The 27,709-nt window shown below is 35.9% G+C and overlaps 2 protein-coding genes across 5 annotated transcripts in view; both read left to right on the top strand.

Annotated features, from left to right (window-relative positions):
- Nucleotides 1-11,420, top strand: part of LOC123546816 (C-terminal-binding protein-like) — a 45,248-nt gene extending 33,828 nt beyond the window's left edge. The window contains exons 7-10 of one of the 2 annotated variants that reach the window (XM_045333396.2): nucleotides 949-1,074; nucleotides 3,222-3,353; nucleotides 4,755-4,934; nucleotides 5,522-11,420. In XM_045333396.2, coding sequence (XP_045189331.1) covers nucleotides 949-1,074; nucleotides 3,222-3,353; nucleotides 4,755-4,934; nucleotides 5,522-5,760 — 677 coding nt within the window. In that variant the 3' untranslated portion in view covers nucleotides 5,761-11,420. Of the gene's footprint in view, nucleotides 1-948; nucleotides 1,087-3,221; nucleotides 3,354-4,712; nucleotides 4,935-5,521 lie in introns of both variants that reach the window. The other variant, XM_045333394.2, reaches the window with a different exon arrangement.
- Nucleotides 11,421-15,357: 3,937 nt separating this feature from the next.
- Nucleotides 15,358-27,709, top strand: LOC123546815 (testis-expressed protein 36-like). Of its 3 annotated transcripts, XM_045333391.2 has the most exons (5): nucleotides 15,358-15,648; nucleotides 17,746-17,889; nucleotides 20,743-20,823; nucleotides 21,261-21,317; nucleotides 27,124-27,709. In XM_045333391.2, exons 1-5 carry the CDS (start codon nucleotides 15,598-15,600, stop codon nucleotides 27,619-27,621), a joined length of 831 nt encoding a protein of 276 aa, XP_045189326.2. In that variant the 5' UTR covers nucleotides 15,358-15,597; the 3' UTR covers nucleotides 27,622-27,709. The 3 variants fall into 3 exon arrangements, with proteins under 3 accessions (XP_045189326.2, XP_045189327.2, XP_045189328.2); XM_045333392.2 differs by lacking the exon at nucleotides 21,261-21,317 and having other exon boundaries at nucleotides 15,362-15,648; XM_045333393.2 differs by lacking the exons at nucleotides 15,358-15,648; nucleotides 17,746-17,889 and adding an exon at nucleotides 20,250-20,535.

The raw sequence follows: 27,709 nt of genomic DNA, 5'->3' as shown, positions 1-27,709 counted from the left end.
GTTACATATTAAAAAGAGCTGTGAATGATTAAAAACAAGTACATGATTGTGATTCCTTGGGGCTCAGTAGTTTCATTCATCTAGTGATTTACAAGTTAAATTTTAGGTACTTCAATTTGTTGATGTATTATAGAGATATATCTGGATCATATTTCTTTGGGACGATTTTAAATGATAACTTTAAATAGGATGTATTTAAATTTGTTAGTAACTGTTGCTGTAAAATTTAATTTTGTGGGCATGAAATATCGTGGTTTTGGTCAAAACGGCAATTTCATGGGGATATGAATTCATGGATTTCAGTTTTTGAACATTAAATGCATGGGAATTTTGCTTGTTTGTTGAGTTTAAATTTTGTGTATTTACTTGACCACGAAATCAAGAAAATTAGCCCCCCCCCGCGAATATTAATGATTTCACAGTATTGTCAAGAAACTGTGCAGATATTTCTGTGCGGTTGTTGGATCATGTATAAATGAGCCGCGCCATGAGAAAACCAACATAGTGCATTTGCGACCAGCATGGATCCAGACCCGCCTGCACATCCACGCAGTCTGGTCAGGATCCATAACGCTCGCTTTCAAACCCTATTGCAATTAGAGAAACCGTTAGCGAACAGTCTGGGTCCATGCTGGTGGCAAATGCACTATGTTGGTTTTCTCATGGTGCGGCTCAAATCATGTCTTCATTTCAAAGTTTCCTTGCTTGATTCTTTCCTATACAGATTTTGCAACTAATCAAGCACTTCAGAATATTTTGATGTTAACAGACCATTACTAATTGAATTTGTTTCCAAATTTTATGACCATTTTATCTATCAATAAACTGTCTGTTGTGTAAAATTCTCGTTTTTTTTACATTTCACACCAATCTGTGTTTTGAGTTTATGTATTTGCTATGAACAGTACATAAAATTTGGATAAACATGCATAACGCTTCCATTGCCAGGTATCACACGGGTATACACACTGCAAGATCTTCTCTTTCAAAGCGACTGTGTCTCACTTCACTGCAATCTAAACGAGCATAACCACCATCTCATCAATGACTATACCATTAAACAAATGAGACCCGGTAAGTCGGAACGTAAGTTGGATATGTGTTTTCTGAGCCTAATCACCAGTCAGAATTTATTCCAATCACTATGAGTAGACGGACGGTCGGTCATAGTGCTGTAGCTATGGTTACTGGTCGTATCACAACTGTATATCTGGTGAAGATTTGGATGTATGGTGAACTGGTTTGGCCATTAAGATTGGAGTTGTTTGTATTTTTGCAAGTATAGTACTTTTATATTGTGTTTATATATACATTTGTTTTTTAAAAAAAGCTAAAAAGACTTCAGGGAGTGGAAAAACAGCTTGTTATCAGGTTTGTTGGAAAATTATTTTTTTATACAATGTAGGTTGATGATCTGGTGTCCATTGTCTTGTGTATGTCATCTTACGCCAACATTTTTGCTTCACTCTCCTCTGAAATTGCTGGTCAGAATTTTACTTTACCTGAACTAATGCATCCTGGCATGTAGCTCTCAATTTTGTTACAGTGGTTCAGCTTGGTCCCTTTTTGGGGCCGTTAGAACTAAAAATACGAAAACCTTTAAATAACTTCTTCTTATGAAACACTTGATGGATCTTTACCAAGCTTGGTCTGTATGTTTGCGTGGTCCTCTCAAATGGTTTTACTCGGCCCCTTTTAGGGACTGCCAGAGCTAAAAGTAGAAACAGAATGAACTCGTGAACCACTGGATGAATCTTAACCAAACTTGGTTAATAGTGTCCTTGTATGGTTCTCACAAGTTTGTTAAAATGGTTTAACTTAACTGCTTTTAGAGGCTGCTGCAGCTTAAAAAAAAAAGAGAGAAAAACAACACTTCAATGAACTACTTGATAGATCTTTACCAAACTTTTTAGATGATTCTGCTTGTAAGGGGTTGTCAGAGCTAAAATAAAAATAACTTGAAACAACTTGTAATGAACTGCTTGATAGATCTTCACCATTGGCCTGTGACCTTTATTTAAATGTTTCTGGTAGGGGCTACCAAGAACTAAAATTGAAAAACCTTTAAACAACTTCTTCAGGGTTTCATTCAGTCTTAAAAAGTGCTTAAATTTGATGCCCATTCTTAAAAGGTCCTGAAAAAAGGTAAAAAAGGTCCTGGAAAGTACTTAAATTTATCCCTGAACCCTAAAAGTGCTTAAAAGTCCTTTAGGGGCCTCTGTGGCCGAGTGGTTAAGGTCACTGACTTCTCACAGATGTGGATTCGAGCCTCATTCAGGGCGTTGAATTCTTCATGTGAGGAAGCCTTCCAGCTGGCTTACAGAAGGTTGGTGGTTCTACCTAGGTGCCGGCCCGTGATGAAATAATGCACGGAAGGGCGCCTGGAGTCTTCCTCCACAATCGAAACTGGAAAGTCACCATATGAACTATAATTGTGTCAGTGATGCGTTAAACCCAACAAAACAAACAAACATAAAAAGTCTTGTAATATGGTTAAAAATTCTTAAATTGAGTGATGTTTTGTAAACTTCATTAACTGTGGGGGGAAAAGCAATAAAAAGAAATATGCAGTAAATCTGGTGACCGTACATGTATTGTGGCAAAATACATTATTCATACCATGGCAGGACTAACAGTGGGACAAAGACACTGGCTCCTAGCTTGCGCTTTTTTCTCTGCGTTAAGTTGGTATCCAGATTTTTTCAGCCCTGTCTGGTAGGTTACTGTTGGCGATGTAATGGAAGATATTTAAATTTCAACTCCTGGCCGACTTGCGACAGTATGTTTCTTACCCTCGAAACTGTTAAAACATTGTTCTGGAAAATAAGGAAAGTTCTTAAAAGGTCCATAAATTCTTGTTTGGTTAGTCTGTATGTACCCATTTCTTCTCGTATAGCACCCTTGGTTGGACTTGTCTCAAGTTTACTCTAATGGTTAGCATTTTGCAGCCATCACAGCAGAAAGTTGAGAGAGAAAAAACTGTATATTAGTTTCAACGAACTGCTAAGTGGATGTTCACCAAAGAGAAAAGCTCAAAGTATTCATCTGGTGAACCACTTAGGCTTATATCTGTGTTAGAATATTTGGAATTGTGGGTAGTCGGCCAGAGTGGAAGCAGTTTAAGTAGGTTAAGTATTTATTCTTTCATTGAATTTTACTGTTAGTAATAATTGTAAGTATATATCAGTTTGGCTTTTATAAAGTTTTTATTCCTATTATAGGAGCGTTTCTTGTGAACACAGCGCGTGGTGGTCTTGTTGATGAACATGCCCTCGCTTCAGCATTAAAAGATGGCAGAGTGCGTGCTGCAGCACTAGACGTACACGAGAATGAACCATTTGTAATATCACAAAGTAAGGGTAATTTTTTGGCAGTCTTGATATAATGCTGTATATAAATATTTAACATGAACTGTTTAAGGTATTCACAACCAAAACAGTTACGGACAATGATTGAGGTTACATGAAACATGATAGCAAGTTCAGTTTCATTGTAATTAGTGTGGTGTTATTGTTATATCCAGATAAAATCTCTGAATGAGAGAAGGTTACAAAGGTTAATTAAATAACATTTGTTTTTTGTTGACATACATTATTGAATTATTTCCCTTGGTCTTCAAAGGGACACACTGCATCTGGCAGATTTATAGTTAATTTGGACCATATACTACAAGCTTGGGTTTTGTTTCAAGGCAAACGTTCACCATGATGATTTTTTATAAAAGAAACATTACTGATACAAAGTTGATTAGAAATAATATCATCTGTTTGTTGCATCTTAGCTGTCAAGAACATGTAAAAACAAGGTGATAGAAGTTGAAAGATAGACAGCATTTACGTAATCAAAATCAGACTCTTACATGCAGTAGCAACAAAAAAAAAACACTTTAAAATACAGGAATATAAGTCAATGTTAGTGATCCTAAATTGGAGAATTGTTTCAGGTCCTTTAAAGTACACTTCTAGCTCTATGAATTGTTACACCAGCCAGGTACAAAGTATATCTATAATATGGGGGCTTTATTGGATTCACACATGCCAGTTTGTCATGTCCGCTCTATATCTTCTTGAATGTTGGGAAGGTTTTCATAAAACTTGCATCAGTTATTAACATAATCAAGAAGATTGCATAATGCACAACACAGGTCACAAGTCCCAGGGTCAGGGTCACACTTACAGGTCAAAGATCAGAAAGTTCAAATTTTTGGCCACTCCATATCTTCTTAACCACAGGAAGGAAGGATTTTCATGTTTTTATTTCGGTGTAAATATATATATAGAGATATGAAACCAAAATTTGTAGCCTTGTTTGGCGCCATATAACCCATACTGTGTTGGTACGCTGTAAAACCCAAATAATAATAAAAAAAAAAATCAGGAAGGATTTTCATAAAATTAGCGTCATTTGTTAACCTCATCAAGATGAGATGCAGGGTGCACAGCACTAGGTTCAAGGTCAAGGTCTTGAAGGCCAAAGGTCATTTGAATTGTTTTTCAGTTCCTTTGCAGCACAGTCCTAACTCGATGAACAATTTTACAGGTCATGAAGGACAGTCCTAACTTGATGTATTGTTTGGGTTCTTTCAGGTTCTTAGAAATACTTTACTAACTCAGTTAGTTGTTTTTCAGGTTTTTTGAAGTACATTCCTAGCTCATTGAAATGTTTTTGTTGTCCTTCAGAGGAAAGTCCATAGTTGATTAATTATTTTTCAGGCCCATTGAAGGACAGTCCTAACTCTTTGAATTGTCTTCCAGGTCCATTGAAGGACAGTCCTAACTTGATCTGTACACCTCATTCCTCATTCTACAGTGAGCAAAGTTTGACTGAATTACGAGAAATGGCTGCTGGAGAAATACGACGGGCTGTTGTTGGTCGTATTCCAGATAGTTTGCGAAATTGTGTTAATAAAGAATATTTTACCACCACAAAATCAGGTATGTTCTTTATATAATGAGACATGGTTCAGGTGTTTAGCCAAAATGAAATATAAGTAAATTTTAGCAACTGTCATAAAAACAAGATTAATGCCTCTTTATAAATCGATGGTTGATAGTTTATGCTATATTTAAAACTTGTCTGCTGGGCTAAGTCTACAATTGAAAAAAAAAAAAAAATCTGTGAGTTGATTGATAAAACATTTATTAAATGGCTTACTGGTCTAAGTGTATACTGTATTTTATTGAGGGAAAGGGTTCAGTAAAAGCTGTTACCTTTTCAAGGTAAAGGGTCTTATAACGAGATCACATACATGCTAAAAATTTGTTTGGCTGCCTCCTCTATCTTTCCTTTTGGGTTGGGGTGGGGGGAGTGCGGAGTATTCCTTTTTTTGGGTAAGTAATGCTTAAAGGAAGATAGCAAAAGAACTGGTTAAAAGAACCTTATTTTCTATTTAACTGATCCATTTCAAGTTACATTTGTGACTTGGGTTTGATATCTCATTGAGTAGTATAACTAGGGCTACCTTGTGCAGTCTTGCTATGAAGTGTACCTTCTATAAATATGTTTTTTTTTTCTTTTCTAGCTGCTGGCAGTATGCGTTATGCCTTTCCTGGATACCCAGAAAGTATGAATGGTGGGGGTGGTTACCCATTCCCTAATCCTGCCGCTGCTGCAGCCGCAGCCGCAAGTCTGGGCGTCCACTCAACAACAATGGATGCACACCCACCCGTCTCACACAGCACCCCTCATTCAACGCCTCATTCAACACTTCCGGAGTCGGGAAACCACCTTTCAAAGCCAGAAAGTTCAGATGTTCATTAATAATACATGCCATTCTCTCTTCCTACACATCTCATTGTGAAAATCATTCACACACACACAAGCATGGAGTATTCACCCTCATTTTTGTAACAGGATTTTTTTTGCAAAATATAAACAATGTGTGGTCAAAGTTTTTTTAAGAATAAACTTTGTATACCAGATTATGTGACTGAATCTGAAAAGATATGTTGCCATGTGAACTTAATGCAAAGCGGTTGTCGGAGAGAAACATTCAGTTGTCAACTAAAGACGTCGTTGACGTAAGATCATTATTCATTATGTCTCGTACGTAAACATTTGTGAAAGTATTCCGTGAACAATTGTGTAAGTGTTAAGTGTTGAAGTTAGTTATTAGTTGACTGTTTGTACACACGTTTCTGCATCTTTTTCATTTACGATGTAAAGAGACGCAATCAGAAATTGTTATGCATAAATGAAACAGGTAACGGATAATGCCATAGTCTATATAGAGAGGTATGAAGATAGATGTGGGACAGAAAATTACTACAAAAATCAGACTGATTGATGTATGAGAAGACATTACCCTGCAATTTATTACATCTGTAAGACACGATCACCGATGTGCAAAATCTTGGACCATGACAGCTGTGAGCATGTAGTAATTTTTATTTGCTGTTGTAGCTCCAGTGTTCCTATGGATGTTGTCAAGCAACCATTCTACTACAAGGAAAAACAAGTATTTTTGGAGCGAATTTGTTTGAATTGAATTTATCATCACAACCTTATCATTTCTGCAGCTCAAGTTTACCAATTTATACCAACGTAAGGTTCTTTAATTGGATGTGACAGATGGATCAGCCAATCAAAATGTCTGTTACAATTACAGTCACTTTTTTGAAAGTTGACGTGTGTATTTTTAGAATGACTGAATTTATCATAACAGTGAAGATTCATTTCAAGGGCCTACCTCGTCTTCCAGGCCTGGGATTTTTCCAGACTAGTCCTAATTTCAGGCTTGTGACCATCAGAATTTCCCGAGGTAACTCTTACTAAAATAAGAAAAGTGAAGGATTCAGAATGTAGATTCAAGCTTTTGGTTTTTGACTGTATCCCAGGTCTGTAAATGTCTTGCATATTATATGTCAACAGATGAAGCTGCTGTACCATTTTGATTTAATCTTAGTTATTTCGGTATTTTTAGTTCCCTCTGCCAAAGTTGCAAACAAAAAATTGTGTAGTAAACCAATTGTTCATTATTTCTTTAAATTTTCTGTTCTTGCTTATTACGGTTAGTAGTGAACTTTTATGTCGGGGACCAGCTGAAAATTTACAATTTTCATAAATTGCATTCTTTGTTGTTTCAGCATTATTTAAATTTGCAGTTTTGTTCTTTAAGCCCCATAAGACTAGTGTGCTAAATTTGTTTTGTATCATCGCATGTTTCTTCTTTTGCGTATCCTACATCAAAATCGGTCCGTACAAACATTTCAGGTATGGCCGTCTTTAACGTTACTTCTCTCGCTTCTGTTTTGTGTTCCTGATTATAGATATTCAGAGAAAAATAAGATTAAAGATCATATTAAATGTCACACGTTTTACATAAACATGTTTTAATGCCTGTGCTGGTAACATCCAGTTGAGAATTTAGTCTTGGCTGAATACAAGAGGGGGAGATGATTTTCGAGCTAAGTTCTTCTAAAATGTCAACAAATATTTATTTTAATGAAAAGTGCCAGTGATAAATTGAAAACTTTCTCTTCATTATCTTTTAACAGTGATGCATAATTTTGTATTTCTTCACTAATATTTAGGTTTTGTAAAGTACCTTTCAATTTGTGCTATGTTAAGATCTCATTCATTGAACACATGTTTTTTGTAATCATTTTAAAACTTTGGTTTAGCATGATTTGACTTGGGGAATCTACAGCTCCTTGTTAGTTCCAAACAGCCGGTTTATGTTTTAAGAGACAAACACGTCTCGTAGACACAATTTATTAACGGTACAAATTCCTGATACATTATGTATGAAAGAGTAGTACCCGTGCCCAGTATTTCAAGGTCAAATCATATCATGCTAAAGGGGGAAAACAGCTATTTTGGTGGTTATGTGTTGTTTTTACATCATTTTCTTGCAGTTTGTGTTAATGAAGATTATGTACATAACTTCGTTCAAGAATCAAAATGTTTGTCAAGTTTTGTTAGAAGAAATTTGCATCTTTTTTTGTCACCTGCATTAGTACTGCATTAGTTCTGTTGTTTTTTTATCATCATGTCGTTCATTTGCAAACTGTACAGACCATCAAGTTTCCATAGATCTAGCAAACTGATACTATCATTTTATTTCTTTGTTATTTTCATGCCTTCTGTGCTACTAGTTACAAGACAACATTGAATGTTAAAATATTTTGGTTGCCGCGGTGACGATTCAAGACTTTAGTGCAGAGTGCCAGCACTCTGAAGTTGTTGATGTAAGTCCCAGTATGTCAGATGGGGCGATACGTTATACTGAAAACTTCAACTAAGTATTAACGTAAAAGTGTTTTTATTGAAATACTTCATTTTGTCAGTTAAATATGTATTCCTCACTGTGAATGATATAATTTTGGATTACTTTTTAGCCTTTTCTCTCATAAGTTTGCAGAAATTAAAAAGAAAATTTGTTTTTCATAAAGATGGAATTTTCTTACCTTGAACTGAGACAATTTTCTTACTTTTACTTGCACTGTGTGCCCATGAAAGTGCAAAAATTGTCTCTAGACTGTTAGATATATTCCTTATTCACCGAAAACAAACAAATATCCTAGATGTTGTTTGTTTGTTGGGTTTAGTGTTGCACTGACACAATTTAAGGTCACATGGCGACTTCTTAGCTTTTATTGTGGAGGAAGACCCAAGGTGCCCCTCTCTGCATTATTTCATCATGCACCTGGGTAGACCTTCCGTAAGCCAGCTGGATGGCTTCTTCACATGAAGAATTCACGTTGGTGAGGTGCAAGTGATTCGAAGTCATCGACCTTAACCACTCGGCCACGGAGGCCCCTTGTATGTAGTTGGCAGCACCTGAGATCCCTGATGGTGATCCCATTATGACAGATTGGGAGACGTGTTATACTGATTGCATCTAAGTATTAATGGTGTTCAGGGTTGATTTTACTTGTAGCACCACTGATCTTTTGAGGTATTTTATGCTACTAAAAGAAATGAGATATAAATTAAAATGTTATGAGATAAATTTTTACATATCCTTGAAGAACCTGCATATTTTATCTTTAACTTAGCTGATGGTAGACATGTATAAAATGTACATAAATGGGTATATACTGGACATCCAGTTTCTAAAACACGGTTGCAATTTGATTTTCAAGGGGTTTTTAGTGAGCTTTTTTTTTTCCATTCCCACCAAAAGAATTACAGTTACAGATGTCTGATCCTATGGTACATTCACTGATAAAATTTAATTATTACAGTAAGTTATAGTTACATGTAGTTTGAAATAATGAAAGTCTTCTATCTAGGAAGCTTGTCCCTTTTTCTAAGCACACTGCTCATATCAATATTGTAAATTTTGTTTAATGGCATTGTTATTTTTCAAATTGATCTGAAATGGTAGATGTAGATATATTAAGGTCGTATACATGCCACTTTACAAAATTATAGAAAAAAAATCTGTGACTGTTACGCTCTACAAACACTGAATAAATGTCTGCATGACCACCAGTGTGTGTGAATGCTTGCACGTGTTATGTCTGTTTCTTTCGACAGTAACTTTACCGTTTATGCATGTTAACAATATGCATTGACTGGTAAAATAGATAACCTATTTTAGATACATAACTACAAAGTCTTACTGGAGTTATTTTGGATGGTGTGTATGTGTAAGAAAGAATAAATGTACAGTCGAACTTCGTTCGCTCAAACTTGTTGGGATCGGCAAAATTTTTGGAGTTGTCAGCTGTTCGAGTCATCGAACCATTTACATAATACAGGGATTTTGTCGGACCTGACAGTGAGTTCAAGTGAAGGGCGATATTCAAATTATTCGAGTTTGAGCGAAGGAAGTTTGTATTTGCAATTTGCTGCACCTTGTAGATACGTAATACCAGCAAGTGCACAAATTTTAATATTCAGTTTCTGTTTTAAGTCTGCTGTGGAGTATAGGCAGGTGTCGTCATATAGATATCACTTAAGAATTATGTATGAATTAAATGATTAGAACAAGAATGAGATGTTGATACTACATGCTTAAGTTTTAAGATTTGTGAAACAAATGCGAAATGTACCTTAACTGTTCCAAACTAGTGACGTAAAGGCTGTCTGAGGTGAACGACTACCTTAATATACAGACATGTAAAGACTTTCTTATCTACATATATTTTGCATTGCATCATTCATTCATTCATTGTGTACTTGTAGTATTTTGAACTGTGTACATGTATTAATAGCGGTGCTATCACTTATTTTCATGTATATATGAGGCAGCAAAATGTATCGAAAATGTCAGCAAAACTACACATTATTACTTACATATACTCATACACAAGTCTACATTTTGCCAATCAAATAATACAATGAAATATATAAGTCTGACTTATAATCGAGTTGTCACATATGATTTCAGATGATCAGTTAGAAGAAAAAAAATTGATTTTAGTAATTTTGGCCACTGTTGCAAACAATTTGAGAACAAAAAAAGCACCAGGTTTATTTAATGCAGGACTTGTGAGGTTAAATGAGCCGCACCATGAGAAAACCAACATATTGCATTTGCGACCAGCATGGATCCGACCAGCCTGCGCAGTCTGGTTAGGATCCATGCTGTTCGCTTTCAAAGCCTGTTGCAATTAGAGAAACCATTAGCGAACAGCATGGATCCTGACCAGACTGCGCGGATGTGCAGGCTGGTCTGGATCAATGCTGGTTGCAAATGCACCATGTTGGTTTTCTCATGGCACAGCTCAAATTATCATTCATAACTAGTTTAGCTGATGTTTTTGTTACACCATGTAAGCACCGTCAAGCAGATGTTTAAATGTTTTAAGGTGTAAATGTTCATAAAATTGTTTTTTGTCACATTTAGTTGAAATTTCATTGCTTTACAACCTACGTTAACGGTGAGCTGAAGGTAGATTTTCATGAAATTTGACATTTATGTGTAAGGACAGTCTGTTACATCTGAGAGTTTGATATGTCCCTTATGATTAAATTGTATAACTATGTGTACCAGATGAAACACTGAACTGAAAAAGATTGAAAGCTTGAAGCTGTTCTTTCGACAGAGGCATTGAATATAGTTACAAAGAACAGATTCAAGTAATGAACTGTGATGTGAATTCCGTGGGCAGTTTTCGAGTTGAAATATGTTTAAACTGTTTTTGCAGCAGTTTTTCCCAGGTTTAGTTTGGTGTATTTAAACTTATTAATGAAATGAATGTTCCATGTAGAGTTCTGTCCCCTGGATTTCATCTGTGTACACTGGCAGTTTGAGAACACATAAAAAAAAGCTTATGTTCTGACCAGATCTGAATGTTTTAGGTGATAAAATAATGGACTGGTCTGCAGACTGAAGTAGACTGGTTAGCTGTTTGTGTAGGTTGTATATGTATTGAAACATGCCACTGGTACGAGACCAATGTATAGGTTATCATCATATCATGTGCAGATTATGATGTTGGAATTATTCAATAAACATTTGTACAAAGTGTCATCTTGTTATTTCTTCTAGATGTTATAACAGTAAATCCTGTGTTTAAGCATGGGCTATTATTTCAAGTTGGTGATGCATGGGGACATTAGATGTGGATTTACCTTTATTCGATTATTGCACCAGTTGAGTCATACCGATAACTACAATATCCATAATAATTATCTCCCTTGCCATTTTTGGGGATCAAACTGTGGATAGCTAATAAAATCGGCAAAAATAACTAGGAAATATTTTTATCAGTAAAACAGAATTTCACACTATTATGAGAAATTCTTGTCTAATTTGCAGATTTTTATGCCTGCCATTTAAAATAATGTAGTGTTATCACTGTGAGTGAATGTATGTTTGTATGTCTGTCTGAGCACAAAATTATATGGCATAAAAGTTTGTTGCCTTACAGGTATATCCAATTTTGTAATAACTGGCATAAATGACTGCTGCAAAAAGAAAACTGGACAATGCCTCTACCTTAAATGTCAATGTCCCAGGTAAAAGGTTTAGGTCATTTATCTTCTCTGCTAGAATATTTTGATGCCTCCATCAATATTGAAATAACTGGCACAAACATTTACCATCTGTTCAAGACCCCTATGCCTACCTTTGATTTAAATAGAAGTTTTGTCTGTCATTTGTATGAATAGATGTCGGATATGCAAGTACTTTACCACAAACATTTACCATAACTAGATAATGTGTTGCATGTAAGACCTACCCCAAGCTGAAAAGACAAGGTCGCCGGTAAAGGTCATTTCTTGGTTTTGCTTGTCCAGTCTATATCTTTTGTATTTGTATATATAGACTGATAATCAAATTACTTGGCACAAGCATTCAATCTAACACTATGATCTCTACAAGATCAGACTTTAGAGGTCAAAGATGTTATTTCCTTTTTAGCTCGCTTGAACTGCAGCTTCTTCCACTTTCAAGTTTATTCAAATGGTTCAGCTTAAAGGGGCCACCAGAGCTAAAAATAGAAAAAAAACTTTAAAAGACTTCTCATGAACCACTTGATGGAACTTCATCAAACTTTGACTGTAGCATTATTATAAGGTCCTCTATCATGTTTCAAATTGGGACAGTAGGGCTGCTAGAGCAAAGAATTGAAATGGATCTTCATCAAACTTGGTCAAGGTCCTGTTATTAACTTGTTCAAATGGGAGTGATTGGCCCTTGACTTCTCATGAACTGATGGATGAATCTTCATCAAAGTTGGTCAGTAGCATCATTATAACGTTTTGTTCCAAATTTGTTTTGGTGTGTGCACATGGTCCTTTCAAGGGACCGCTAAAGCTAAAAATAGAAATGCCTTTAAATGACTTCTTTTTAATATGAATTACTTTATGGAGCTTGGCCCTCAAGTTAGGTATACATTTTCTACTGTCAAAATGCCATTACAGAGCACGCATTTCAATGTGGAAACAGGCTGATTCGGACCAAATACTTTGAATAAAAATAGAAAATTGCCATATATTTTGGATGATTCAGTAATGTTCAGGAAATAATGTTGATAATAGGGATTTAACTTTAAGAAAGGACGTTTATAACATAAAATATACACCGTACAAGCAGGTAAGAAGTTTTGACTAGCTAAAATGCATCAGTTATGCATCTGATAAGCATTTTAATTGTTCTTTACATTAGAAATTAAACTTAATACTCATAAATGTTAATTTTACTCATGATATTAGTGTCAGGAACAATCTAGGCCGAATAAGTCAAGTAAACTTGGGCCGAATCAGCCATGGTCCGAGTCATTGTTTTTACACCTGTGTCTTATGGTAGGAGAAATAGTCAGTAATATGTGAAAAGCAACTTTATGCAATTAAAAAGAGAAATGTGTGTATACGAAACATTTCAAAGTGACATTAGATTGGTGAACATCTTTTGTCAAACTGTATGATATCCGATCTACAGCTGTGGTTTGGATTAATAGATGAGTTAGAATGTGGTTCAGCATGGTCGAGGTCACTTGCTAAAAATATTTGCTCAATGATTCAACTTTCATTAAAGTGAATCTAACACAACTTCAAAGTTGCGATTGCTTATAAGAACCTCAAGATCAATTGCACTTACTAAAACCAGTAAAAGTGGAAAGGCAATAACTACAGTGGGGTAAACGGGACCAACTGAAACTAGATTTATGATAAAGAAAGGTTGAGGTTGCATTCTGGGCCAATGTCAGTTTTATTTAAAAAGAAAAGGAAAACAACGACCACAGTGACGCTAAAATGAAATATGGCATGGGCTACTGGAGAAAGTTCTCTCTCTCTCCCTCTCGTGTTATAGACATGGGGTGCGCGTCGACTTGTTAGTTAAGTTGAAAAAGAGTTTTAAAAGACTGATGGGGCCAACATAGGGTGAGAATAGGCTAAAAGAATGTTAGCATGGTAAGTGTGAATAAAAAGAGCAACATTAAAAGATCAAGATAAAAACATTGCTCTCTGGTCTAGTACTGGATGGTTGCCACAGCCACCTTGAAAGCATCAAGGTCAGGAATGGTAACTATATGGCTAGGCAGGTTATTCCACAATACAACTGAGTGTGGAAAGAATGAAAATTTGTGGTAATCAGAGGTGACCTGTACTTGTCTGAAACTATACGGGTGCATCTGTCTAGAAAATCTAGATGGTATTTGAATGTAACTTGGGAGATTGATGGCAACAAGATGATAGATTCTAGTAGATTTTATAAAAAATAAAAATAAAAAAAAAAATTAAAAAAGACGGCGGGAATCCAATTTTCTATGTTCAAGAGAGCACCGAACCAGTCTTCCTTGCGTTTCTGTAACACTGGAGAGAGGTGAGAAATCACCTGTGACCCACCGAAGTGCATAACGCTGAACCATTTCTATTGTGTGTGTGTTTGCTTGGGCGTATGGGTGCCATATGGTAGATGCATATTCCAACTGCGGACGGACAAGAGCTTTGTATGCTAATGTTCATTGGTTGTTGTGATGTTTCGTTTTATGAAGCCAAGAGTTTTATAAGCATTTGAAGCTATTTTAATGGTATGTTTATTCCAGTTTAGATCTGCGGTTAAGTCAACACTAAGATATTTTGCACTGGCAACTGATTCTAAAATGTGGCCATGGAGTATATATTTTGGTTTTGATGACAGTCTTGTTTTTTGTGATGTGTAGTACCTGGCATTTAAAAGGATTAAACTCCATGTCCCACTCATTTTCCCATTTTTCTACCTTGTTAAGATCTTCCCGGAGGATTTTGCTGTCATTGGGAGAATTTACAGTATCGTCGGCAAAGATTCGGACTTGAGACTTGACTGAAGATGGGAGAGCGTCAATATAAATTAGGAGGTACAGAGGTCCAACAGGTACTTCTTTGGAATGGTCGCCCTCCAAAACTACAGACTGACTTCAGTCAAGTAGAAATGCATCAGACCACTTGATGACTTGTGGACAGACACCATAATCTTGAAGTTTTAGAAGAAGTTTAATGTGGTTGACGTTATCTGACCTTCTATCTGTTTAACCGCCACATTTTAGTAATTATTTCTGTGACAAAACTGTTTTGTTATACTACTAGTAAGCCGTTAACTGCACTTAAATATTGAGTCAAAAGGTGGCAGCATTTATGAAACGTGATTTTTTCCCCACTGATTTGATTGAAAGCAGCAAAATAATAATATTAATAATAACTGGGAAGAAGAGAGATAATAATAATAAATGTTTAATACGTGCAAAATAAAAAAAAAAAAAAAAAAAAAAAAACGTTGGGCGGTCAAAGAAATCCCTCTTCGGTGAGTTTGTACAACTTTCTACAGTGTTAAAAGCCCTTTTCTGATGTATTAATTTCGGGGAGCTTTCCAATACGTCACGGTTTTAAAATCGCGTAAAAAATGCACGTTGAAACGTCGTTGCTAAGGGTCTATTTTTCGCGCCAACCTGACGTTTAATTGTGGCGTAAATCGGTTTCGATATCCGTCGCATAACCAATGGAGTTTTCTGTAGTTCTTTCACGGACCATTTAATAATTTCAATGAATTTAAAGTTCCAATAACTTTTGATAGAGACTCGATTGTAAAACTAGCATGCTTTAATCGGCTAAACATACACGGATTAAAAACAAAATAACAAAAACTTTCTGTGGCACAACTACAGGAAACAGAGTTTGTTGAAATTATATAAAAGAGTAGAAAATTAAAGGAATAAAATAATGGCAAGAGGCCGGAGACATGTACCGCCGGCGACGGAAGTCGGTATCTGGGTAAGTATTATATATTCTGCTTCAAGCATGTATTCTTTTGTAGATTTTCCGAAAATAATTTTTCGAAAGCTGATATAGTTTAACGCTGTTTAACAAATGGGTTTGATGGAGCCTTCTCACTCCTGACTTGCGCCACCGCATGTAGAATTTAAGACTTAAAAAGACTGTTACCTAGGGTAACGAAAAGACGTCGGATGATAACATAGAGGGACAAATATTGTTTTTGCTTATCAGAAAATATTTATAACCTGATTATATTCTGCTGAACTTCTGAAGTACCATTAAGTGAATATAAAAATCGGCTCATAACCTCTCATTCGTTGAAGTTAAACAAAAACTGCGACAAATCAACAAATTTCGGCAGATTTATTAGCCTTACTTTAGTCTTATTTCAAGACAAATTAAGAAAAGAAATATGCTTTTGTAGAATGTTAATCTGTTAAAAAAATCGGAAATTTTATATTGGCAGGAACTGGAAATACACATAATTGTAATATGTACATGTTGATAAAATTTGGGTCGCCGACGATGTTGAAAAGTCAAATAATCCTTGCCCACTTATCTGCCAAATTGCTTTTCATAAGATATAAACATGATAATCCTAATGCATTAGACTACAAAAGGCCCTCTATAATAAGGCATAATCAAAGTGATATTTAGCCCGCTGGTATGAAATTAGAGAAGACCTTTTTCATACTTATCTTTTACTAAAGATTGTTTCCCACATAATAATATAGGTATTTTCGTTTATGCTGTTAAACTGCTTAAGATATGAATGTAAAATATGAAATCTAGTTTGTTTGTAATCTACTTCTGTAGGTGAAAATAAAAAATAAAGAAGCGACGTAGAATTAGTTTGAAGTTTCTGTGCTAATTCCAGAGCAACTACAAAATGTCTTAAAGCCAGTTGTCTTATGATCAAATTCTGTATATACAAGAGTGTTTTGAGGCCCTGAATGTTCGTGTCATAACTGGAATCGAACCAGTCATCTCCTGGATAAGTGTCCGTTACCTTAATATACACCTCATGTAGGATATTGCTGTATCAAAATCAATTTCAATTCTTTTGTTTATTTTCCATATCTAGCACAGTAATTCATAAATTCAGCACTCAATGTGTCTTGTGTATTTACATTTGATCTATGTTTGTTGACAAGATTTTAAGAACTGTTTGAACACCGTAGTTTGCACAACACATAACATGCTTAATGTAAACTTTTACTTAGGTTTTAATGCAGTTAATTCGCGATGACAGAACAGAACAGAACAGAATTTTATTAAAGACTTGTTCATGGTACATCGTCATGCATACAACATAATTATTATAATGAAATGTCATTTAAACAAATTAACATTATTCAACAAATAGTACTGTTTAATGATGGATGATGAACAGTTGAAATATAACATTCAAAAATAACTATAATTATTCTATCAACAATTAGGCTTAAACGTGTCATAGAATACGCACTGAATGTTAATATTATATATAACTGTTAGCATTCGAAGTCATATTTCATGTTTTATTACATTCATTTATGTACTGTATAAGATTTAATAATGTGACACTCAGAGAGGTCAATATTTAAGAAGACAGTATTTTAACACTATTTATACACGATGGGTGGTTATGACGCCGAGCGTAATAATTTCTCGAGGGCGTAGCCCGAGTGAATTATTTCGTAGAACTGTTTCTTCGCGCATGTTTTGCGCCAAATGGTAGGTCGTTACGCTCCTACGTTTATGCACGCATGGATCGAAAATGGTAATAGTGTCTTTTGGAATAGTTTCAATTAAAGCGCAAACGATGGCGAATTATTAAATTACCAAATCAGTGTGTGTGTGTGTGTGTGTGTGTGTGAGAATCAATCGAGACAGTTGTGCTGCGAAATTTCGTTTTAAACGCGTTTTAAGTAAAATATTTGATCAAATTTGAAAGCGCTATTTCTCGATGTGTACATGGCGCTAAATACCACGTCGGCGTGACGTCAACATAATAACGGAAGTGCAGGCTGATCTTGGTCTGCGCTGGTCGCAAAAGCAGAATCATTTGCCGCCAACAGGCTAATCGTTAATGTAATTTGTCAACTGTTTCAGTTTCAACATCGTGGTGCACACTCAGCAAGCAGTTTACAGCGTCAGGACGCTACGAGCACGGGTTCCATGTTGTCTGGACCATTCCGGTCATCCTCGGCACAGTATCCCATGCCACCACCACCTAATTTTCAGACAAAATCCGACGTAAGTATAATTTTACTTGTTACCGGACCGAGCTGCTATATTGACATGTTTGAGGACTGGTTACAATCCTTACATTTATGTTAAGTTCATTAAAACCATAATTATATGCTAATGTGGTTAACTTCTGTTACTGCCGAACAGAAAGCATTTTACAGAATGAAAGATGAAAGTATAATAAAATAAATTTATAATCGGACTATTAGCTAGTCGAGCTGTTAAAGGGCCGGTAATTTTGTCAAGGTAACATAAACGCGGAGCACGAGTCTTTTTTTTTTTTTTTGTCTTTAAAGATATTTAGCGAGCTGGGGATTAGGCCTATTTCTCGATTGAATAGCGTGTATATCTTGTCTAAAGACAGACATCAGAACAACATGTATGGTCGTACCAAAACGGAAATGTGTAAATTAGCTTAGTACGGATTTAATGCTTTTTTAAAATTGTTAAAACTATTAATGAGATTTTAATAACAACGCGGCCGTTTTCATTGATTTTGATTCCATGTTTTGCCTCGCTGTAGCACAATTAAAATGTTTTGACAATGTGAAGCATTTCATTACATTAAAATTTTATTATTCGTTACTTAAAGTCGATAATAAATCAATCGGTCCATTAACATTTCTTTCAAATCCAGACAGTTCGCAAACAAATTCATTGAGCATGAATATTTCAAAAACTATTTCACTGAAATACAAGTAGTCATGCCGGAAGGCGCATTCTGTAAAGTTAATGTTTTCTCTCCAATTCGTTTAAATATTTGAACAACGATAAACTTATTTGGAAGATTTCTTTTCGGATTATGCGATAAGAACAAACATTTATATTAAATTAAAACGTAAATCCTTCATAATCTATGATTGATTTCTTCTTACCGAAAATAACCTGACGAAGGTGAACAGCGACATTCATATTGTCTCAAACTCCGCTGCAAAGGCTGAGATACGATACGCGGCAGCGGCGAAATACATTTCTGGGAACTTGTTGGACTGTCAAGACTGCTGACTTCGAATCCTATACCACCGGTTGCTATAGGGTTACAACCGGCTCGCCTAGGTTATAAAGCCCTTTCATGGGAGGACGCTATTATGCCTAGTCGGCGGTTCTTGCCAGGCATCAAATAATATCCGAGGAGACACCCGGGGACTTCCGCAGCCATAAAGTTGAAAAGTCGCCAGATAACCCGTGCTATGTCCGCGTGACTTAAGGTAGTTCTGCACGTTTGGATCCAATTTTTTCAGCAATGTTGAATTTGATTAAATCCTGATTTTTCAAAACTTCAGAATATACTTAGAAACTTCAGCAAATCAAAAAGATAGGGTCGTGTGCTTGATTTTTTTTGCTAGACTGATTTGAAAAATTAGGACATCATGCAAGTTTTCATAATGGGAATCTATGGGAAAATCACATTTTTCATAACATTTTCCCGAATAGAAGTTTTTCTGCAATGTAGAATTTAATGAAACTTCTCAGTCTTAAATAAACATGTGACCTATAATATAGTGAAATAAAATGTATAGGTCCATTTGCTTGTTTTTGGGATATTTGCCAATGATTAAAAATGCTGACAGAAGTTTGAACATATGACCTTTCTGGTATCCGGGAACGTCAGTGTTGGTGACGCTAATTTGCACCCGCAAGCTGTACAAGACCGTTGCTATTGAAACCATTTTTTCCCGTGAAGTATGTGAAAAGAAAGTGAAAATTCTTGTTAGAAAGATAAATGAGAACGTCTGAATATTGCATTCTCGCACACCAGGGGTTACCTAGTTCGTCTCGGGATTTTGACGAACCTCTAATGGACGAAAATGGCATATTGTAGCATTTTCCTGGATCCCTCTGTATATAATATTTTTTTGAAAAAAAAAATACGTCCACATGTTACGTCTTTTCGGGCATGCCGTTTTAAAAACGCTTTCGTAGTTATGCGTGATGCACGAGATCGTATAAGACAAGTAATGGTATATGATGCAATGCCGTCATATAATGGAATAATGCACGGGTTTTTGATGGCTGTTACAGCGGCCGTTGATATTTTTGCAAAAGATAATCGTTACTAAAGATAAGCGAGAAAAAGTGCATATGTTTCGGTTAACTTCAGTAACATTGTCAAGGTATATCTGTACAATCCCGCTATCGCGGCTGTCTTTATCGTTTCGCACTTCGATTTATCGGTTTCATCGTATCTATACGTCCATTACTCCGCGGTCGTCTCGTAATGAAATATCTACCCCTTGTTCTATATCAATATTTTTGCGATATGCGACGTGTAAGATCCGAGATAAGTTTTAAGTGCTTGTATAAAAGATAACAAAGCTACCACCGTGCGACAATAAAATGTAACAAGCTGTTCTGATAATAATCATCCCGAGTGCCCAGTAACCAGGGATCTTCCCAAGTGTTGATTCGTACAACGCTCGTTTGATTAGCTTCTAATCCAATACCACGTCTTCTTAAAAAGTGTATATACGTATATGTAATGTGAATTTTTGATTGATGGGATATTTGAAATGAATGAATTTTAAAATTTAACAAACTGGTACAGGGCGTTTTAAATATTTATGAAGACAGGTTCTGTTGGATTTTAACTGTTCTGGATAACATAAAATGGCATATTTTTGGAACGACAGACCAAATTCTGGCAAACGCCCGGTATATTATACTTCTATTTATTTATCAGTTGTGATTTCAGCTGTTCTTTCTACTTTTTTTTAATTTTTTTTTTTGCCGCGTGAATTTGTTTTAGAGCGCAGGGTGCATAATAAGTCGGCATACTACCTTTGTATGCATCGTGTTTCTTTCCTTCGTATGCAATTTGTAACTCTTACATCTTTAATATTTTGTTTTCTGTTTTTACAGAGAAATTACAGATTGTCAAACAGATTTTCTGAGCATGACAACAGGAACGCTTTCCAGAATCACGGAGTTTACTTTGGCGATGTAAGTAAAAGCATGTGCAGTGCCTTGTGTAAAACAATATACGGGTTTTTCGTGCACATAATGATAGACCGTTTTTGATCTGGTACTTGTATATCTGCGAGACTTAATACCCGTAGATAATGGATGCCTGTTAAAGCAAAACATGGTAGATTATCAGTAACATGTTTTGCAGTGTTTTCTTGATTTGACAGAATATAGAAAATGTATCTTGTAATAATGGCAAAATGAGAAAATCACCACATTTCATTACATGGACGCGCTGTAGATCTTTATCTTGTAACGAAAGTTTTGAGTGGTGTTTGATTCTACGAATCTATATCATTTTAAATATATTCATCGCTACGTCTTCTCTCCGACCTAAGTAAATCACAGACCGGTTGGGACTCTGTCTGATTACAGACATATATCTGTAAACAAATAGTCATTCTATTGTGCAGGAATATACAAGCTCAAGTATACGTCCAGCCTGGATGTACCGGCTAGGCTATAATCTGGTAAGATGAACTGGTGCACAATATAGTTGTCCCCAAGGCAGAAGGCGCTGCACACGAGCCAAAATGGTTCTAGGAATATAGTAATGCCTTAGAATTAGTTTGCACAGAAAATCACTTTTCTGTTGGAAAAACTGTGGGGAAGAATTGGAAATTGGTAAAGGAGTAGAGAAGTTAGCTTCAAATTAGTTCTAACCTCTTTTTTTACCAAAATCTAAAATGTAATAAAGGTCACTCCAAAATATACATTGACCAACTATGATAAATGTATTAAATGCATTTTTTGGTTTTTCAGATTTGCAACAGAAAATAATTTTTTTGCTAACCCATAATATAGCCTTGCCAAGAAATAAACAAGAGGGCCATGAAGGCCCTGTTTCGCTCACCTGACCTAGGAATCATCAAGATGAACATTCTGACCAATTTTCATTAAGATATGGTCATAAATGTGACCTCTAAAGTGTTAACTAGCTTTTCCTTTGATTTGACCCGGTGACCTAGTTTTTGACCCCACATGACCAAGATTCGAACTTGACCTAAAGATCATCAAGATTAACATTCTGACTAAGTTTCATGAAAATATAGTCATAAATATGGCCTCTAAAGTGTTATCAAGCTTTTCCTTTGATTTGACCTAGTGACCTAGTTTTTGACCCCATCTCACACAGACTTGAACTTGACCTATAGATCATCAAGATTAACATTCTGACCAAGTTTCATTAAGATATGGTCATAAATGTAGCCTCTAGAGTGTTAACTAACTTTTACTTTGATTTGACCTGGTGACCTAGTTTTTGATCCTACATGACCCAGATTCAAACTGGACCTTGAAATCATCAAGATTAACATTCTGACCAAGTTTCAAGAAGATACAGTCATAAATGTGGCCTCTACAGTGTTAACAAGCTTTTCCTTTGATTTGACCTGGTGACCTAGTTTTTGAACCCAGATGACCCAATATCGAACTCGTCCAAGATTTCATTGAGGGTAACGTTCTGACCAAGTTTCATTAAGATTGGGCCAAAATTGTGACCTCTAGAATGTTTTTGTTTGTTTGTTTTTGGGTTTAACGCCGTTTTTCAACAGTATTTCAGTCATGTAATGGAGGGCAGTTAACCTAATCAGTATTCCTGGATTCTGTACCAGTACAAACCTGTTCTCCGCAAGTAACTGCCAATTTCCCCACATGAATCAGAGGTGGAGGACTAATGATTTCAGACACAATGTCGTTTATCAAATAGACACTGAGAACATACGCCCCGCCCGAGGATCAAACTCGCGACCCCGAGATCCGTAGACCAACGCTCTTACCTACTGAGCTAAGCGGGCAGGCTAACAAGCTTTTCCTTTGATTTGACCTGGTGACCTAGTTTTTGACCCCAGATGACTCAGTATCAACTCGTCTAAGATTTTATTGAGGGTAACATTCTGACCAAGTTTCATTAAGATTAGGCCAAAATTGTGACCTTTAGAGTGTTAAGAGTCAAATTGTTGACGACGACGGACAAAGGGCGATCACAAAAGCTCACCTTTGAGCACTTTGTGCTCAGGTGAGCTAAAAAGGTACTATTTGATATAACGATTTTTGTTTAGAGAAAAAGAATAAAATATATAAATACATACATAACATTTTCATACATTGAAAGTACTTGAAAATCAGTCAAAATCTTTGCTGTAGCAAGGCCTTTGCTACACATTTTTATTACCCCCATCCCATTAACAACACTTATTGTGCACACTTTTAGTGTTTTAAAAAAGCTACACAAAAAGAAACCCAATTATTGTGGCAGTTCCAATAACATTTGGATGGGTTAATTGCATTTCAGCATTCTAGTGCTTATGTTTTCCTTGTAAGAAACAGGGTACAACAAAATAAGTTTGGTTTTGCAGATGAGTTACAAAATTGTTTATGTGTATCATATTGTACCAATATTTATATCATTTAAAAATCTTAAAATATATATTACTTAATTATGAACCAAATAAAAAATAGTGTTTGTATACAATATGTACCATAGGGGATACATGTATTAAAATTCTTTCATTCAACTTGTAATCTTATACCAGCCGTGGATAATCGATACCCTACCTGTATTGAAGTAACATTTGAAGTATATGCACTTAAATATTGAATAATTTAAAACCTATTTATCTGCCAATTATTTGTGTACATTATATTGTATGACCAATAAGCTGATATATAAATACAGGTAAACACTTCTTTGAGAGTTTTTCAAATGGTTGTCAACCATTTAACACATTTGAAAAGACATTTATCACAAAATAAATAATAAGATTAGTGTTAACACATTTGTACATTCAATTTTCTTATTTTTATTTATTGTGTTATTCTCCATTTGAAATAGATACTACACGGAGGAGGTTCACTCCAAGTTCATGAATGGTTTAAAGGTCACCACTTTATGGATTTCACTACTTGGCACTCCACCTCTGTGAGCCCGAGGCGTGCTAGCAAACCATCCGATGGAAGGTCAGTGGTTCTACCCAAGTGACCATGGTTGCCCAAAATACTGCCCAGTCTTGTACCTGGGGACTTGCTTCACCAATAAAGCTAAAAGTCAATGTATAACAGAAATCCCCCATACATTATAAAACATTAAGTTGCTAAATTTGTATAATAAACTTGTCCATCTTTCAATTTGGAAAGTACCACTAACTGTTAAAAGGGGTTCTTACCAAAAAGATACTGACCGAATGGTGAACAGTGTAGATCATGATCAGACTGCACGGATGTGCAGGTTAATCATGATCTACATTGGTCGCAAAGGCAGAATCAATTGTGTATAGCATGATAGGGGTTAAGCATTTCATTCCTTCGCACAATCTGTTGATAACAAAGTTTTATCAGCAGATAAAAATGAACTTGGTATTCAGCATTTTCAAACACACAGTGTCTACAGAGAGTCCACAACTTTCAGCACTTTGTCAAGCCTGTTCTTTTATTCTATGCAAAAAACATGTCACACTTAAATACAGAATGTACACAGTATGACCTGAGAACAAATTGTACAACAACACAAGCACAAGCACATAGTCTTAGCAATGGGTTTTACACTGCACTAGCACACCGAAGACCTTGTGCTTGGTAGAAGGTGTGGAGACTAGTACTCCTCAATATAAGAGTTCATGTAAAAGGATCAGGAAGAAAGTGTGGATATGTGTGAGCTTGTAAGACAGAGTAAATGTTAGTGAGCAGGACAGATTGTGCAAATATTGGTGAGCTTGACTGTAAATGTAAATGTTAGTGAGCAGGACAGATTGTCTGAATATTGGTGAGCTTGACTGTAAATGTAAATGTTAGTGAGCAGGACAGATTGTGCAAATATTGGTGAGCTTGACTGTAAATGTAAATGTTAGTGAGCAGGACAGATTGTTCAAATATTGGTGAGCTTGACTGTAAATGTAAATGTTAGTGAGCAGGACAGGTTGTCTGAATATGGTTGAGCCTGACAGAAATGTGTAAATGTTAGTGAGCAGGACAGATTGTCTGAATATGGTTGAGCCCTACAGAGTAAATGTATGAGCAAACAGATGTCTGAATGGTTGAGCTGACGAAGGTCATGTGGGAGGACAATTGTCTGAATATGGTTGAGCCTGACAGAAAGTGGAAATGTTAGTGAGCAGGACAGATTGTCTGAATATGGTTGAGCCCGACAGAAAGTGTAAATGTTAGTGAGCAGGACAGATTGTCTGAATATGGTTGAGCCTGACAGAAAGTGTAAATGTTAGTGAGCAGGACAAATTGTCTGAATATGGTTGAGCCTGACAGAAAGTGTAAATGTTAGTGAGCAGGACGATTGTCTGAATATGGTTGAGCCTGACAGAAGTGTAAATGTTAGTGAGCAGGACGATTGTCTGAATATGGTTGAGCCGACAGAGTGTAAATGTTAGTGAGCAGGACGATTGTCTGAATATGGTTGAGCCTGACAGAAAGTGTAAATGTTAGTGAGCAGGACAGATTGTCTGAATATGGTTGAGCCTGACAGAAAGTGTAAATGTTAGTGAGCAGGACAGATTGTCTGAATATGGTTGAGCCTGACAGAAAGTGTAAATGTTAGTGAGCAGGACAGATTGTCTGAATATGGTTGAGCCTGACAGAGTGTAAATGTTAGTGAGCAGGACAGATTGTCTGAATATGGGTGAGCTTGGACGAAAGTGTAAATGTTACTGAACAGGACAGATTGTGTGAATATGTTTGACATGTGAATGAGCTAAGCAGAAAGCCCAAGTGTGAATGAGTTAGGTAGAAAGTGTGGATGTGTGAGTGAGCTATGCAGAAAGCATGAATATAAGTGTGCTAGGCAGAAAGTGTGAACTTTGTGAGCTAGGTAGAAAGTGTGAATTTAAGTGAGGTAGGCAGAAAAAGTGAACACTAGTGATCTAGGCAAAAAGTGTGAATAAGAGTGGTGAGGTAGGCAAAAAGTGTGAAAATGGATGAGTTAGGCAGAAATTTGAATGAATTAGCTAGGCAGAAAGTGTGAATGTAAGTGAGCTAGGAAGAGTGTGAATAAGACTGAGCTAGGCAGAAAGTGTGAATGTGAATGAATTAAGCAGGAAGTGTGAATAAGTGTGAGACAGGCAAAAATTAAGAATAAAAGTGAGTTAAGCAGAAATTTTGAATGAGTGGGCTAGGCAGAAAGGGTCATTGTGAATGAGCTAGGCAGGTGTGAATGTGAGTGAGCTAGACTGAAAGTGTGAATGTGATCGAGCTAAGCAGAAAGTGTGAATAAGAGTGAGCTAGACAAAAAGAATGAATATGAGCAAGTTAGGCAGAAATTTTAAATCAGTGGGCTAGGCAGAAAGTGTGAATGTGACTGAGTCTATGCAGAGAGTAAATAAAAATGAGCTGGGCAGAGTGTGAATATGAGTGCGCTGGGCAGAAAATAGTCTGGTAAAATACAAAGATTAAGAACTGATATTACAGAAAGTAATTGAATGGATCAATATGAAATTTCCGTGACATTAAAGCCTTTGACAATCTCTGACTTAATGATACAAACTTTCCATTACCATTATTAAATTCTGAATAAACATGAAAAGCTTTAACTTTCATTTGACATGAATATTTATGAAACTGTCAAATGGTCAACTGAATTCTTTACATTTGATTTTTCCGATATATTCTATACATTGTCTAGGATTAATGCATTGTATAGTTTCTAACATACAATGCCTTAATAATATATTTATGATCCTTTGTATTATTAAGGCAAACAAAAATATCTTTAAAAAAATCTGCGTTCTCATTTAATATCTATTGTTTTGAGTAACTAATGATAAAAAAATCAAGTTATGCAATACGTATTTATCAGCTGGTATTTATTCACCTGAAGGTAAGAATGATGAAATGCCATACGTTCGGAAAAATAACTGATTGCTTAATCCTAGATGTATACAATTAGAAACGTCTGGTTTGTTTTAGAATTGTATATACAGAGAGTCACCAAATGACAGAGAACTTTTCTAGATACAGTATAATGCATACCCATTGTCAAGATATATTTTAACCTTTACCGTGCTAAATTTCTAAAATGGACTGGTCCATCGTTCAATTTGGGCAATACCATTTATTATTTGAAGGGGTGTTTATTGAAAATTTACTGACTGAAAAGTGAACAGTGCAGACCATGATCTGCCTGCATGGACGTGCGTGTTGATCTTGGTCTGCACTGGTCGCAAAGGCAGAATCACTTGCCGCCAACAGGTTAAAGCTTAATCTTGGATATCAAGAATTGTTGCACTTTTTACTCCAGCCTAGACTGTTTATGAGAAGCATTTTATATTGCAGGGACAAAACACAAGACATCTAGGCCGAAACTTGATAGACCCACATCTGCGATTACATAGTACCGATAAAGATTACTTGAAACATTTGGGACGTGAAGTAACCAATTACGACTATCATTCAACATACAATAAGTCATACCTTGGGCGAGACATCGAGGAACCGCCTAGATATCGCAGATTCTCTAAATCATTACCACCTGCTGAACAGGGAACTGTTCCCCTTTCAACAACAACAACAGCATGGCTACCAACGGCTTCTCCCCAACATAAAACGGACACACAGGTTTTGGCAGTGAGCCAAGAACCATTTCTGAAGCATAATCCATGGAAATATTCGTACAACCCAAAGAGGAACGTGTACCCACCATACGAGCGCAGATCTGAACCAGTTATAGACAATATGTTTAATAGATATGGCGCTGCTTTTAACAGTAGTTCAAATTTTAATTCTTCAGGATTTAGTGGACTTAGTGCACTGGAGACAACAGGATGTAGTTAGGGTACTGTTTGTGATCTGCTCCTTTTCTTCGTTTATTGTTATAAAAATTTAAACTTGAAAAAAAGTCATATGTAAAAATCGACTTAAA

The sequence above is a fragment of the Mercenaria mercenaria genome, chromosome 9 (genome assembly GCF_021730395.1).
Source record: "Mercenaria mercenaria strain notata chromosome 9, MADL_Memer_1, whole genome shotgun sequence".
Taxonomy (NCBI): domain Eukaryota; kingdom Metazoa; phylum Mollusca; class Bivalvia; order Venerida; family Veneridae; genus Mercenaria; species Mercenaria mercenaria.
The sequence above is the reverse complement of the archived record's forward strand: the minus strand, read 5'-3'. Positions and strand labels throughout refer to the sequence as shown.